The sequence below is a fragment of the Camellia sinensis genome, chromosome 5, assembly GCF_055761805.1.
Source record: "Camellia sinensis isolate YWXY chromosome 5, ASM5576180v1, whole genome shotgun sequence".
Classification (NCBI taxonomy): domain Eukaryota; kingdom Viridiplantae; phylum Streptophyta; class Magnoliopsida; order Ericales; family Theaceae; genus Camellia; species Camellia sinensis.
This window is the reverse complement of record NC_138965.1, coordinates 209,104,517-209,120,503: the sequence shown is the minus strand read 5'-3', so window position 1 is coordinate 209,120,503 and position 15,987 is coordinate 209,104,517. Positions and strand designations below refer to the sequence as shown.

The 15,987-nt window shown below is 32.8% G+C and overlaps 2 protein-coding genes across 2 annotated transcripts; one reads left to right on the top strand and one right to left on the bottom strand.

The window, feature by feature from the left end:
* Positions 1–3,964: 3,964 nt before the first annotated feature.
* Positions 3,965–4,753, bottom strand: LOC114320316 (disease resistance protein RPV1-like). Its single transcript, XM_028267483.2, has one exon. It carries the CDS (start codon positions 4,751–4,753, stop codon positions 3,965–3,967), a length of 789 nt encoding a protein of 262 aa, XP_028123284.2.
* Positions 4,754–10,198: 5,445 nt separating this feature from the next.
* Positions 10,199–13,808, top strand: XTH33 (xyloglucan:xyloglucosyl transferase 33). Its single transcript, XM_028267426.2, has 4 exons — positions 10,199–10,581; positions 11,258–11,358; positions 12,234–12,442; positions 13,109–13,808. Exons 1-4 carry the CDS (start codon positions 10,368–10,370, stop codon positions 13,518–13,520), a joined length of 936 nt encoding a protein of 311 aa, XP_028123227.2. The 5' UTR covers positions 10,199–10,367; the 3' UTR covers positions 13,521–13,808.
* The last annotated feature ends 2,179 nt before the right edge of the window (positions 13,809–15,987 follow it).

Genomic DNA, 15,987 nt, shown 5'->3' with positions numbered 1-15,987 from the left:
TTATCACAAGTCTTATTTGTCAAGGGGAAGCTGTCCGTGAGAGCCACACAGTGGTTCGGGGGCTGTTTTCAATTTTTGCCCCCAAAATGCCCTCTTTCAACTAAGCTTAAGGTGTATTCGGCTCTAACTCCCAACCTATGGGTCCGAATTACATGCTGTCAGTTGTCACAAGTCCTATTTGTCAAAGGGAAGCTACTTTATGGGTTCGTATCAGATTTCATAGCACAAAAGGTTTTTATTGTAATTATGACTTACAGTCTTTCGCATAACCGGATCATGATAGTGAAGTTGCAAACTATTTTCATGGGTCCCATCTAAAATTAAATTGTAGTCATCGCTCGATAGTTGGCAATCATTGAATAGTCAAGATAGATGACCTTTCACTAGAAATGATGAAAGAAAAAATGAAAGTTTTAACTGGAGTTCTTAACCTACCGGTTAGAAATCATGAAGTGCAGAAAGTCAAATTCATTGGAGATGCTGCTGCAACCACTAGCTATTTTCCTTTCTCGTTTTACTTTTCTCTTTTGAAAAATCTATCCAGAAAAAAAAATAGCATAGTAATAAAAAGAGAATTTATATGCAAATTGATAATGCCAAAAATGACAATTAAACAGTTTAACAAATTATTGTTTTACCTCTGTCCATACGTCAAAAACACTTTTTGAGGTGTCCTTCTGGCCAACCATCTGAGAACTGATCTCCAACTAAGAACCAATAAACCATGCAAATTATGTTTGCAGGAGATCAATCAAGAGAATAAACATGTATCAAGAAAAATCCCAAGAAACTTTTCATGAGAAAGACTTGATCTTCGCCGAATGGTATTCTTTCTTTAAGTGTCAATTACCATTTGAATGCTTCTTCCTTATTTTTGTTATGTTTGTATGTAACTACTGGCCTTTTTATTGGTTTGAATGCTTCTTCCTTCTTTAAGTGTCAAATTTTTGCCAAAAATATTGGTTTTACTTTAACATTGATGCTTTCTTTGTCATTTCTTTTTCTTGTTCACCAAAATAAACAAAAAACTAAACAGTAGTGTGTTCATACCAAATAAACAAACAAATAAATAACTAGTAGGTGGAATATAACAACCAAATAAATACAAACAAATAAATATTAACGAATCGAACATTGAGTCTTACATTATTAAGCTGAAGTAGTCTTGAAGTGTGCATCTGTGAACATGCATCAGTTTTGAAATCATCATCATCTGATTCTGAAAATGATTTTGTGAAGGCAGAAATAACACGGAGAAAAGAGAATAAGCCTCGGCGACGTCGCTTCAATGAATTGCCTTCGTTAAATATTGCATGTTCTGCAACAAAATCTTCATTTTGGGATTGTGCACCGCTTGCACTCTTGGCTGGCATATCTTCTTAAGTTGAGGCTAAGGCCTTTAATTGTTGTTGTTCCTCTATTTTTTTTTTTTTTATAACCGATTTGGATGTATGTCAGACACATATCCCACATACCACGGGCATCTAGAGAGTAACTAAGACTCCATACAAAAGAAGTTCAATTTAATATGGCAGAAATAAAAGTTCTTGTTCTTTATAAAACTTCTTAAAAATAGAGGTCTGAGATGAGATGAGAAGCACTTACCACTGACCACCAAGGGAGCAACCACAAAGTGAGGAATATTCCGAACCTTTTATTCTCCATCTGCAGGTACACGACAGAGTCCCAGAAATAACATATTTGTGAGCTAAAAGTTTATCTTGAAGGCAAATTGGACAATAAACTAAAACAATGAAAGAGATGCAGTAAGGTGAGCAGTCAGTTGTAGGAGGTAAGTTTAACCTATAACTTTTTATGCTGTATAAATTCATGAGATGTGTTTTAAAGACACAACACAAACAAAATTGCATGTGAGGAGAAGTAGAAGTTCGATTTCACAGAAAGTAGAATTTCAGAGACATGCCAACACAACAAAACTGATAGATTTTGCAAGCACAATAAACCCATGTATATCAGGTCGCTCTATTAAACTCAACAAGAATATACCTTCAGTTCATGCAGATTCCAACAGTTTAGACCAGTGGATCTTGAAATAGATACAAAGGGAAGGTCACTCGCTTGTACAATCATCATACAACCATTACTGGAGCTTTCAGAACTGGTAGTTGATTCGTTTAATAATAGTACGATTTGACTTTCCTGTTTTCAACAACAAAAGGTCATATAGACAACCAGTTATGAAAATTAATGGCATAAACATGAAAACTCTTAAGATCATTACTTTATATAGACAGAGATCCACGTAGTGGTAGCCATCAGGAACGGACAACAAGACAGCTTCCAGTGAGGCATTTCCCTTCTTTAGACTGCTCAAATCATGCATAAAACCCCTAGCGATGCCTATGCAATTTCTGATATTTGAGAATGAATCCCTGGGTATTCTGAAAGAGATGTAATCAACTAGCCTTTGTTCATGTGTTTTATAAGTTGTGACAGCCTCAGAAGCTTCCTATAGAGGAAAAGAAAACTGTTAAGAGTAATTTACTTGTAGGGGCTAAACATAAATTACTAGGCAGGCATCACCAAGGCACAATTATGATAAAATCTAATCTCGTACCATATCGCAAATTGAACATATAGACATGCCTCTGTCATTCGAAAACTATTCATCATCACACAAAAAAGGGTATTGGACCAAAAGTTTCTTCTCAGATAGCATAAACAAGCAGTTACACAATTTCAATGAATTTGCACTCTTATTAGTTATTAGTGTTTGTGCAGAGAACATATGAAAGATTCATAAAACATATCAAGAAACCATCATAAAAAATGAACCAGAGATGTAAATTAGCAACCAATCCAAATATGGTCCCCTTTCTCCAAGTTAATATCCTGTCCTTCAGAGAAAATGTTCCAGTTATGAGATTCTCTTGTATTAAGTGGTGGTCAACTAAATTGTGCTTGAAGCTGCTACAATTGCAATAATAAAGAAGCCGTATCATCACGCTCTATATTAATGGTTTAAATTTACAAATCGTCATGCCAATCAACATCTCATAAACATAAATGGCAAAATGGGTGGATTGGGGCCCACACCAATTGAAGATGTGAGCCCCACTCCCATTGAGAGTAAACGGTAGAAAATAGAGCATCTGTAATCTTATTCAAAATTTGATTGATAGCCACCCCTTCCAGCACAAAAGGTGATAGAGATCCAGTTCTTTAGACCATCCACTCACGATGATATCAACGCAACTAAGATGATTTGATTGGTCAACTAAGAAGGTTTTTATTTTTTATTTTTTTTAAAATTTTTTTTAACTATGCACCAACTCATAGTCATAGCTATTATTTAAATTTTTTTATTTTTTATCAGCAACTTATGGCTAATAAATTCTACGATGACAAGAAAATGAGAACTATTTCAAACATACAAAAGAGGAATTACAAAGAAAACTTGTATTAAGTTCCACGAATTTCAAAGAAAAACAGATATTCAATTTATCATGCAACCTAGCATGTATCAAATTTGAAAGACAACCTTATGTGCTGAAGGACATACCTGGTAGTATGATACTGATGTAGGAAAACTTAAGGACGCAGATTTTGGTGAAGATGCAACTGGAAATAGTCGCAACAAATCGTCAAAAAGTATCTTCTCGGAAATTGTAGTAAAGGGCACTTCGAAGGCCTACTTGAAACTGCCAATGTGGAGTGATGATATAAGGCATTAATAACTAGAAACAAGCCACATGACTATTCAGTTAAGTTTTCTCAGAGTAAAAGAAAGAAAGAAAAAAATCCTAATTTTTTAAGAAAGACTAGAGAACGAACTATTCTAAATGTGTATCCATTTTGGACATTCAACACTTGGGTAAGGGTATGGGATATGTGTTCAATTAAGAAGCATGGACGTAAGAGGCAGGTGTTACAGAAACACAGTATATCAAGGAATAAATTTTTCTCATGATCATCTAAAGAATTATAACTTATTTTAAGCACATTATGAATTTTCTCGGGAAAATGTGTTCTTAATTTTGCTAATGCACTTTCTCTCCATATCAATAGTTTCACCAGACAGAGAAGAGCCCAAGACTTCCAGAGCTAGCGGAAGGCCACCACAGTGGTGTATTACCCTTTTTGAGTGCTCCATGTAAGCTTCAATAGGTTTGTCTTGTCCAAAGGCATGCCGGCTGAAGAGACAGAGTGCTTCATCATCATTCAATTCCTTAACCACATATGACTTGTACACTTCATCAGCCTTTAGCAATTGCACATGTCTAGTAGTTATCAGAATCTTACTTCCTGGATGAAGCCAATCTCGCATCCCTAATAATGCATTTACTTGGTCCAAATCATCAACATCATCAAGAACAACTAGAACTCTTTTACAACACATAGCATCTTTAATCTTATTGATTCCCTCAGCAACACAATATATTATTTCCTTATTCCACTTCAGAATATCTGAAACAAGTTGTCTTTGCAAACAAACCAAACCATTAGGTTGTTTTGCAATTTCTCTAATATTTGCAAGAAAAATGCTACCTTCAAATTTGTCGTAGTTTTGGTTATAAACAATTTTTGCAATGGTTGTCTTCCCTATTCCACCCATCCCACAGATCACCATTACGCTGACATTGTTCAACCCACCTTGGAACCACAGATTAATGTCTTTTACATGAGAATCTATTCCAGTTTGATAGGGGGTAAAACTTAAGATTGTGAAATCCAATTTATTCACAATCTCCTGAACAATTATTTGGATAAACTTTGACTCATGCCTGCACATTGCGTTCAAAATAGAATCTAACCGAATTAAGCATGTCATGAACTGAGATGAGATGATAATTTTTGGGATTATTATAATTAAGAGAGCAAATTATACATCATAAAAGTTTGGGGGGGGGGGTTGTCTGCCTACTCCCTCTTCCAAAACCTACAATAAGTGGGAGCCTTGAGCGCTGGGAACAAACTTTTCTTTTCTTTTTAAAAGGTCTCCATGGTTAATTTAACCCTATAACTGCACCATAAAGATCGTCCAAGAATTTTAGCATTTGGATTGGCAAAATGTTATAAGATTTTAGGGGTTTGTAATGGCAGTAAGACAGGCTTGGATTAACCATTCTAAGTCCAAATCCAACAAAGTATCTCAATGTAAAAGAGAACCTATTTTTAATATAGAGGAAGGGAGAGAGAGAAAGAGAGAGACCGAGATCGACAGAGACGGAGAGACTGAGATAGACGGATCGACAGAGAGATCGGCAGAGAGAGAGAGACTGAGATCGACGGAGATCGATAGAGAAGAGACAGAGATCGACAGAGAGAGACCAAGATCAACAGAGAGAGAGAGAAAAAAAAAAACATGCAACAGTGGCGGTGGCGATGTGCGACGGTGGCCAGCGATGGTTGGGTGGTGAGTGGAGATGAGGTTTGGTGGTGACTGTTCTGTGTGTGTGTGGGTGAGACAGAACAGAGAAACCGTTGGTGGTAACTGTTCAGTGGTTGTCCCAATTTGTTTATAAACCCTTTGAAATGTTACTTATTTTGTGTCTATGAACACTTTGAAATGTTACTTCTTTTGTGAAATAATTTTTTTCATAAAATTTATACCTTTTGTAAAAATAAAATTTATACCTTTTGTAAAAATAAAACTTACAAAATGAAACTTTCATGAAAATGAAATTTATACCTTTTTTGAAAATTTACATTTTTTCGTGGAAATAGTTACACCGTTTCTGAAAAGTTATTCCTTATGTGAAATAATTTTTTCCATAAAATTTACACTTTTTGTAAAAATAAAACTTACACATTTTGTAAAGTTACTTACATCTTTTGTGAAATAACTTACACTAATTCTGAAAAGTTACGCCTTTTGTGAAATAATTTCTTTTATAACATTTACACCTTTTGCTAAAACTTAGACCTTTTTTTGAAGAGTTACGCCTTTTGTGAAATAATTTCTTTTATAACATTTACACTTTTTTGCTAAAACTTAGACTTTTTTTTGAAAATTTACACCTTTTCGTGGAAGTACTTAAACATTTTTTGAAAAGTTACTTCTTTTGTGAAATAATTTTTTTATAAAATTTGCACTTTTAGTGGAACTTACACTGAAAACAAAACTTAAGTTACTTATATCTATTGTGAAATAACTTATATAATTTTTGAAAAATTATCCCTTTTATGAAATAATTTCTTTTATAAAATTTATACATTTTGCTAAAACTTACACTTTTTCTGAAAATGTACACATTTTCGTAGAAATACTTACATCTTTTCTCAAAAGTTACTCCTTTTGTGAAATAATTTTTTCATAAAATTTATACCTTTTGTAAAAATGAAATTTATACATTTTCTGAAAATTTATATTTTTTCGTGGAAATAGTTACACCGTTTCTGAAAAGTTACTCATTTTGTGAAATAATTTTTTCCATAAAATTTACACTTTTTGTAAAAATGAAACTTATACATTTTGTGAAGTTACTTACATTATTTGTGAAATAACTTACACTAATTCTGAAAAGTTACGCCTTTTGTGAAATAATTTCGTTTATAACATTTACACCTTTTGCTAAAATTTAGACATTTTTTGAAAATTTACACCTTTTCGTGGAAGTACTTAAACATTTTATGAATTTTTTTTTTCCACAAAAGATATAAGTGACTTTAGAAAAAGGTTTAAGTTTGGCTTTCACAAAAGATGTAAGTTTTAAGAAAAAGTATAAATTTTATGACAAAAATTATTTCACAAAATGAGTAACTTTTCAAAAAATGTGTAAGTATTTCCACAAAAATGTGTAAATTTCATGAAAGAAATTTTTTCACATATGGTGTAACTTTTTAGAAAATGTGTAACTTGTTTCACAAAATATGTAAGTATTATGTGTAAGTTTTCAAAAGTTACACCTTTGGTAAGTAATTTCACGAAAGAAGTAAGTGTTCACAAAAGGTGTAAGTAATTTCACAAAAGGCGTAAGTTTTCAAAAAAATGTGTAAGTTTTCAGAAAAGGTGTAAGTTTTCATAAAAGGCGTAAGTTTTCAAAAGTCACTTACGCCTTTTTCTGAAATTACTTATGCCTTTTATGAAAACTTATATATTTTCTGAGAACTTACACCTTTTTGTGACCATTTATACCTTTAGTCATATAATATATTATTTTATTAATTTACCTGGAAAGTGACCTGCTAGCAAGTCACCAATGTATAAGTTTTCAAATATTTTGATATAACCCAATACATAGAAATGTGTAAATACAAAATAAAAAAGGTGTAAATACCTTGCATACCATATGTAAGACACACCTAAGAAAAATCCTATTATTCAATATTCCCGGACCTAGTATAAGTATATGTAAATTATTTGATTTAATATTATTAATAATTTTACTAAAAAAAAAAAAAAACAATGTAAACAAGTTTAATGTCAACGGATTAATTAACCTCAAATTTTGTACGCAATTCAAGCCTAGTCTGAGTTCAGTCTTACTATGCATAGGCAGACAAATTCAACTTGTAAGTTGTAATCGAGGGTTATTTAACAGGTTTTTGTTTGGGCTATGCTTGTTGTGTAAATTATTATTTTTTGGTTTATGGGCCATCTATTTCATTTGGATAGATTTGAGGTTTTAACATCAGGCCTGATGTCAATGGGCTTGGACCATTATACTTCTCTGTTACGTTTAAAGCCCAATCCGACGCATGTCTGTCCTATTCCTTTCGCTCACTTTTATGTTTTTTAACGTGTTAGTTTAGCTCACTTTAAAAAAATGAGTTTTTGTGTGGAATCTAATTTTTATTTACTTATTTAATTTATGGATAAATTACATATACTTCTCTTGAAGTTTGGCTAAATTACAGATATTCTCTTTGAGATTTTGGAAATTACATCCCGCCCCCTAAGATTTGTATTTTCATAACAATTTACTCACTGAGATTTAAATTTCATAACAAATTATCCCATAATTTGTTATGCAAATATAACATTCAGGAAAAAATTTATAATTTTTTAAATCTCAAGAGAATATCTGTAATTTAGTCAAATCTCGAGAGAATATATGTAATGTAACCTTAATTTATTTATCTAGTGTTTTGACTTTGGAGTTGCTCTAAACATATCCCGCACAGGAGGGGTACTTTGGAGAATCGACAATGTAGTTTGGAGAAAGCCGAGCATGAGCTGTGACAAAAAGAGATGGAGGTGGTGCCCACTCACCACTGTTGCTTTTTTGTGATTTGGACCCAACCCTAAGCTCATTTGTTAGTGTTGAAAGGTTATGGCTTCGATTGGTATAATTTTATACTTATTTATTTTTGAAGTTTGGTATTTATTTAATATTTTTAAAAATTAATTTCATATTTACTTTTAAAATTTTTTTTCAAAATAGAAAAATTTAAACTAACCGATCATCTCATCAGTTGACCGAAACAGTATTCGATTTTTTTTTCTTTTTTTCACCTTTTATTTCTCATTATTTATCATATTATTTTTATAAATGTAACAACAAATATTAAATTTTACAGTTTTAATTAAAATAGACTAAAAGTCAAACTACTCAATCAATCACTCTTTTTATTTTTATATTTTGTGTTTTTATTAAAAATTTAAAAATAATTAAAATAATTAATTCTCAAACGATTTTTAATTCAAGACACCATAAAAATATGACTGTCAACCACCAAATAATTTTACCTAACCCAATATAAACTTTTGCACAAATGTTATGTGATAGATAGGCACCTATAATAAATGCATGACCAAGACTTAAACTAAGTTTGGGAAGACTAAATAAGTATATTTTTTGATTTTTTTTGTATTATATGTAGAAAAAGTAGAGAGGAGATGTTGATTAATGTGACTCAAAAAAGATAAAAAGATGAAATAAGTGTACTTTTTTAGTTTAGCCAAACTTGGCCTTAGTGTGCAACGTTCAAATTTAAAGGAGTTGAGGTGTTTTGAGAAGTTGATAAAAAGTTAATTTTTTAATTTTTTTTAATTTATTTTATCTTCTTATGAATAAGTTATGTGAAAAATAATGTGACCCAAAATTGATAAAAAGTTAAAAGCTGGCTTTTGTAGTGAGAGAATCCCCTACTCAATTTCTCAATATCTCAAACTTCCTTTTCAGCATGAAGACACAAGAAAAGGTCAGGACTTTTGTCCCACAAATTATTTGTGTCTTGAAAACTCTTTATCTTAATTCATTTACGGTTATGAATTATGTGAAACTTCTAAAATATGAAACTTTTGAGATATGAACAAACAAATGTGAGTGAATTGAAATATGAGAATAAATGATTTTTTAAACGAAATCTTTTATTCATTCAAAAAATCCTACAAAACATTTCACTTCACTAACTAATTGATACAAAAATAATGAATCCTAGTGTTTAGACCAACAAGACTTGCTTATGAAGCATAGAATATTTGTCCCGTATGTAAGGACCCGATCAATTTGGTGCTCATGGAGTAATCCTCTTACTAATTGATGCATTTCATATCAATACAAAAGTGACAGAATCTAATATTTTGATCAATAACTAGTAGTTTAGAATACCAATTAAACTTTGGATGGACTCTCCTCCATATTTTATCTGTCTATATTTCTCCATACTCTTCTTATGGGACTTAATTGTAAACATGTACTGAAGATCCGAACCGTCTATACCATAAGTTTCGCAATAAAAATCATTCATACAAAAAATGAGTTTCATTGGACATTTATAAACATAAGAAAAAAATCACATTTTGTTTTATACAATGAATTAAATGTTTTTGTAAACTTAAACCATTCATTTTTTAAAATAAAATGCTATTTATTCATATGTTTATAATTGTCCGATGAAGTTAATTTTTTATATGAATAACTTTTGCTGTGATGTCTATAAGGTGGATGATTCGGATTATCGGTTCGGGTTTAGAATTGAGCTCTATAAAAGGAATATGAAAAAATATAAAGAAATGAGATGTGGATGAAAACCTATCCCATTGGAGATTCAATCAATTTATCATTCTTGAAATAATATTCGCTCCACTTATTTATTGATACCTTCATATTACCTGTTAAAAATACCAACACAAAAGAGACTAGATTCACTCAATCCTTTTACTTAAAAATATTGAATAATATAGGACCACTCACCAGTTATGTGGGTGACCCACATCTTGATTAGGTAGGGCCATTCAAACTTCAATTACTAAACATGACCGACTCACCCCCACATGAAATTCCTAATTATTGTCCTTAAGATTGAAAACCAACCCATGAAAATAAGATTTCCAAAGGATTTGAATCCAGCTTGCAACAACTAAGCAAAACCTATTAACTCGTTAAGAACTTCCAACCACATATATAAACCATACGTGTCTGTCAAAGCTTTATTCTTCCCCATCCATGTAATGAAACATGGCATTGTTAAGTCACTTGATGTTTTTTTGCATGATGATAGTTGTGGTCTCATCAAGAGGTGCGATTTACACACCTCCAAGTGTTCCACACTTGACAGATCGTTTCAACCATGTCCCGATTAATCAAGGCTACTCTGAATTTTTTGGGCACTCCAATATCCATTTGATGAGTAATGGGTCCATTGCCAATCTCATCCTAGACAACTCCTCTGGTGAGTTCTCTAATATTGATATGGATTTAATATGATGACTGTTGTTCAACTTTTTATGATGTGTAATGTTCTCACAGCCATGGTATTCTCTGTGTCGAAATTTTTATTTTGTCCTTTTAAGTCTTTTTATTTCATGTTTTAATACAATCCCGACTATTGAATTATGTGTTTGGGAGTGTCAGAATCTAGAAATAGTGATTTAGAGAAAGAAGATTCCATGCTACTGTATGACCATATCTTATAAATTTTATATTTAGAGATTCTCACTATATGGTGCAACTATTAGAACATACGGATGGAAAAAATTCTGATGATAAGTATATTTTTCATGGGCACGGATATCTCGAAATTTTTATCTCTCTTCTCCAATATATATATATATATATATATTTTAAATTGTATGAGACCAAAAATCTCTTATCAAATCACTATGTCATTCTATCCCAATATACTTTTAAACCATTGAATAATATGTGACGTGAATATTAAATTATGTGAATGTATTAGGGCAAGGAACATAAATTTGAGGACAAAAATTTCCATGCCTTGAAATTTCTATATGTGGGGATTCTCACTACATCATGCAACAATAAGTGTATTGGGACATAGAATAAACAGAAAATTTTCAGGACATAGGATTCTTGTTCTTGATTTTTCTTGAATCCCTCTCTTTCAGGCTCTGGATTGGTCTCTAGGAACAAATACAACTATGGGTTTTTCAGTGCTGGAATAAAGCTACCTTCTGGTTTCACATCTGGAGTTGTGATAGCCTTCTATGTAAGCTCTTCCTTTCACATTCCCAAATAAAAAATAAAAAAGAGAAAAAACTTGCATATGTTATGTAGTAGCATAGTTTCAAGCTGTCAGATGCATTCAATTATAGAGTCTAGGACATGTATTACAATAACAAACTGAGCATTAACAATAATAAATAATAAAAAAAAGTCTGATAGAGATAGACTCACTAAATTAAGATCTGAAAAAGGCAAGACATATAAAGATTTCTTTTTACTGTTTGACTAAAAGTTGCTCTTTTTGACATAAAAAAAGACTATAAAAAGATTTAGGCTAAAAAAACTACTTTGTTTGATGCGTTATTAACTTTTAACTTTTCTAATAATTTTTTTAAGTTGTCATGTTTCGTAAATTTATTAATTTTTATTTTATTTTATTTTTTAATGTAAAATGATCAATTTACCTTTAATAATACAGGCAAGTTCATGCAAACTTTATTAAAATGGATTTCTCACGGGACAAAATGCTAATCATGCATTGATTCATAGTAGACCCGTACTTTAAACAAAGTCAAAAAAATACTAATTATGCATTGATTCATAGTAGACCCGGCTGTAAAAAAGTCAGAAGATAGGTTTTTGGAGTTTTAGTTTTTGGTTAGGGGGGCAAAATGGATTACCAAACCAAGTGGGAAACAAGATTACATCAAAATGTTTGTTTTCAAGCTAGTGGCCAAATGAAAACAGCAATCTTATCTTCATTTTTAAAGTGCTTGTTTCAATAATCGAAATTGATGCTACTAATTAATTGCAAACTTTATCATTTTGCGGTCCATGCACATAGTACATACCATTCATGTATGAAACAAGCCCATGCGCGGCACTGGATTTTGACGAGATATGGACAAATTTTTGCAGCTGTCTAATGCAGATCTATTCCCTCACAACCATGATGAGATAGACATTGAATTGCTTGGTCATGAGAAGAGAAGAGAATGGGTTCTGCAAACAAATGTTTATGGCAATGGAAGTGTCCACACTGGGAGAGAAGAGAAGCTATATCTATGGTTTGACCCAACACAACAATTCCATCAATATGGCATCCTCTGGAATACTCACCATATTGTGTAAGACATAAATCTTGTTTTCAAAACTAGTCTTACATGAAAGTAATTCTATGGTTTTCATGGTTTTAGAAATGCTATGTGCTCAGAAAAGTGTGTAAATTTAAAAAAAAAAATATATATATACTAAGGCTATATTTGAATTAAAAATTTGTGTAGGAATTTGTAGGGGAAAAGAAAATGGAAAATGAAACAAATTTATGATTTAAACACAATCTAGTGATCTCCAAAGTACCCTAATTTTTTTTTAACATTTTTACTTTGGTCAACGAATTATGCGGTTTGTTAAACTTTAGTCCCTACTTTAGCATCAATACCACTAAAAATCAATAACTGGAGGAGGGGTGTTTTCAGAATTTTACAAAAAAAATGCAACAAAATTAAGGGATTGGGACCCAAATGTTTTGTAACATATATTTTGGGAACCCAGATGCAACAAAATTTATACTTTGAGGACCATGGGTGCATTTGGTCCTTTTAATTTTGTTGAGGCTTTCATGTAAAATTCTGAAAATTCCCCTCATTTTATTATTAATTTTGAACGGCACATGGGGGGACTAAAGTGTAAAAAATCGTGTACTTCAGAGATCAAAGTGAAAAAGTTGCAAGATTAGGGACTATTATTGTTGTGAACTTGAATTGAATCCTAATGAATAACCAACAATGCAGGTGTCTAGTAGACAATGTACCAGTAAGAGAGTTCATCCACAGTGCAGCCATCTCCTCTGTTTATCCCTCGAAACCGATGTCGGTTTATGCAACAATTTGGGATGCATCCGAGTGGGCAACTCATGGAGGCAAATACCCAGTGAATTACCAGTATGCACCCTTTGTTGCTTCATTTTGGGAGATGGAAATGGAGGGTTGCATATTGCAGCATCCAACTGCTGACTCAGCTGCCACATCATGTTCGCGGAGAGGCTTTTCGAGCTTGGATCCAGTGGATGGAGAAGAGTTTGCAAAGCTTTCACAAGAACAGATCAATGGGTTGGAATGGGCAAGAAGGAAGTTCATGTTCTATTCATATTGTAAAGATACATCAAGATATAAGGTTCTTCCACCAGAATGTCATGCCAATTGATCCATGTATGGAATTTTTTTTTTTTTTTGAGGGGGTGGTTTAAAAAATGTTACTGAATGGAGAACAAAAATCAAAATATTACGGGTTTGAGGTGCAAAAAATGATGTCTGACTTGTTTTCACAATAAGATAAAACATAAAAATCTATAGATAGTGATTATGGAGATTTTTTTCTGGAATTTTTTTGAAAGTGTAAATTGATGATGAAGTAATGTTGAAGAAAAGATATCTTGTTTTGGGCAGGTCTCCATTAGTAATTAAAATAATACAGTGCATATATTTCAATACATATCACCATGTCATTCCATTTTTTTATTTTATTTTATTTATTTTGTGTCATTCCATTTTATTTATTTTGTGTCATTCATTCTATGGTAAATCACACATGTGAAACTGTGACAAACATACCAAATTGTTAGACAATCATATGTGGTGCTCACTATCCACCGCACCATATGGGTAGTTGTGTGAAAAAATTGAGAAGTATTTCCGCTCGTGAGACGCAAAGCTTGTTTAATATAGTTTATTATAATTAAAAATTAATAATAAAAAATGAAAGCATAAAATATCCATCTCTCAATTCTGAAATAATCAAAAAAAATTAACTTATTTAAGTTGTTTTTGCCCAATTAATTATAACAGAAATTATACCGACCCTATTTTTTTTTTATTCCCACAACCCCCACAGATACATGTCAGTCGGAGATAGAAAGAAAAAAAAAAACAAAAAAACAAAACAAAACAAAAAAATTGGTCAATCACAATACATTGAGGTGATAGAAGTTTCTCAAAAAGAAGTTCCAACCTTTTTCCTAATTATAAATAAAAATTGCACCAAACAACCCAATCCCAATTTAAGAAGTGAGATGATGAGATCAATCAGTTTATTGGGATTGACAAGACAATAAGAGGTTACCATATTTAGAACTTGTTAAATCACGTCACCTTTTTATTTTTCTATATGACGTAGGTGGGCCCATAGAGGTTTTTGGCCCACCACTTAGAGTCCAACACACGGTTCAAACACTAAAGCCCAATATTACTAGAACCCAACGTTACACCAAGAACCAATGGCATCTAAACACTTGTCAAGAGGAGAACCAGCCACGTAAGCAGGCAAAGATCCTGCAGAATTATTGCACCACATGTCAGCCATTAATGAAGCCCCCGCAGCATTAAATGCGATAATCCCTTCACGTCGGAGCAGACAACCTCACCGTGAACAAGGCAAGCTAGAACGTAGACTTTCGGCCAACGTGACAGGTCGGAGTGGACAAGGAAATGATGAACGAAGAATATAAGAAGGCTTCCAAGATACAAAAAGGTTAGGTGCCCTACCATTATTTGCCTATCATTCGCCATAGACTCCTCTCTCTTCTAACTTGACCGTCAGAGGGTTCGCTAGGGAACTCTCGTTCCTCTCTGGGCTTTTGTGCAGGTACCCCGGTGGGCATTGTATTGCATTGCATAATCATGAATTTTCAAACAACTGGCTTCGCAAAGCGTGTAAGTCCAACCTTCAAACTGCATTTTGAGCATGTCACTTCCATTCTGCCCCTGAACTACGCTGGTTTGATTCCTTGCAAAAGGATACGTAGGCAACCTTCGGGTTCAACCACTTGCATTGCATCTTGTTTGTTTGCCCAAGTCTTACAGCCTTGCCAAAAGGGTCGTCTTTGGGCTTTGACATTCACTCACGTCATGAAATGACTTTGAGCTCTGTCAAAGAGAGGCAACTGTAGACACCCCATTTTGACCGGCCCTAAGACTTGGGCGCTTTCTTTTGATTACCCGATGATGACAATTAGAATGTGTTTCTCACAAAACTCTCAGTAAGAAAGATGGAATTTAAGTTTTAATTCCAACCTTCACCCATTTTTTGGCCAAACTATTTTAGACCTTAAAACCCTCTTTTCAAAATATGTTTTTTTTTAAATGTTTCTACGATGTCCCAAGGCTCCCATTTCGATTAAAATATTGCACTTTTCAGTAAACCGAGTAAGGGCAAAGTGGAAATAAATGAAAGAGAGGTGAAATTTTTGAAAAATATTTAAAAATATCTTCTTTATAGGTTTGGAGTAGAAGGAAATAGGAGGGGATGAAACAAAGCTGGTTTAGGAAAATGATGAGTATCAAATCATTAAAAAGGAAATGAGCAGCCTTCACTAAATTAGCCATTTCTCTTTGTACACTTGGAATTTAAATGTGAGGCCACCACCATTGGAAAGTAGACTTCTGGGGCTTCAATTTAGACCCAAGAACCACCTTAGACCAAGTCTAAATAAAGGAGATATGACCATTTTAAGTTAAGCTTAAGAGCAGATTTTGTTAACCCAGCCCGAGACAGCCTTCACTAAATTAGGCATATCTCTTTGTACACTTGGAATTTAAATGTGAGGCCACCGTCATTGGAAAGTAGACTTCTAGGGCTTCAATTTGGACCAAATAACTGCCTAAAAGCAAGTCCA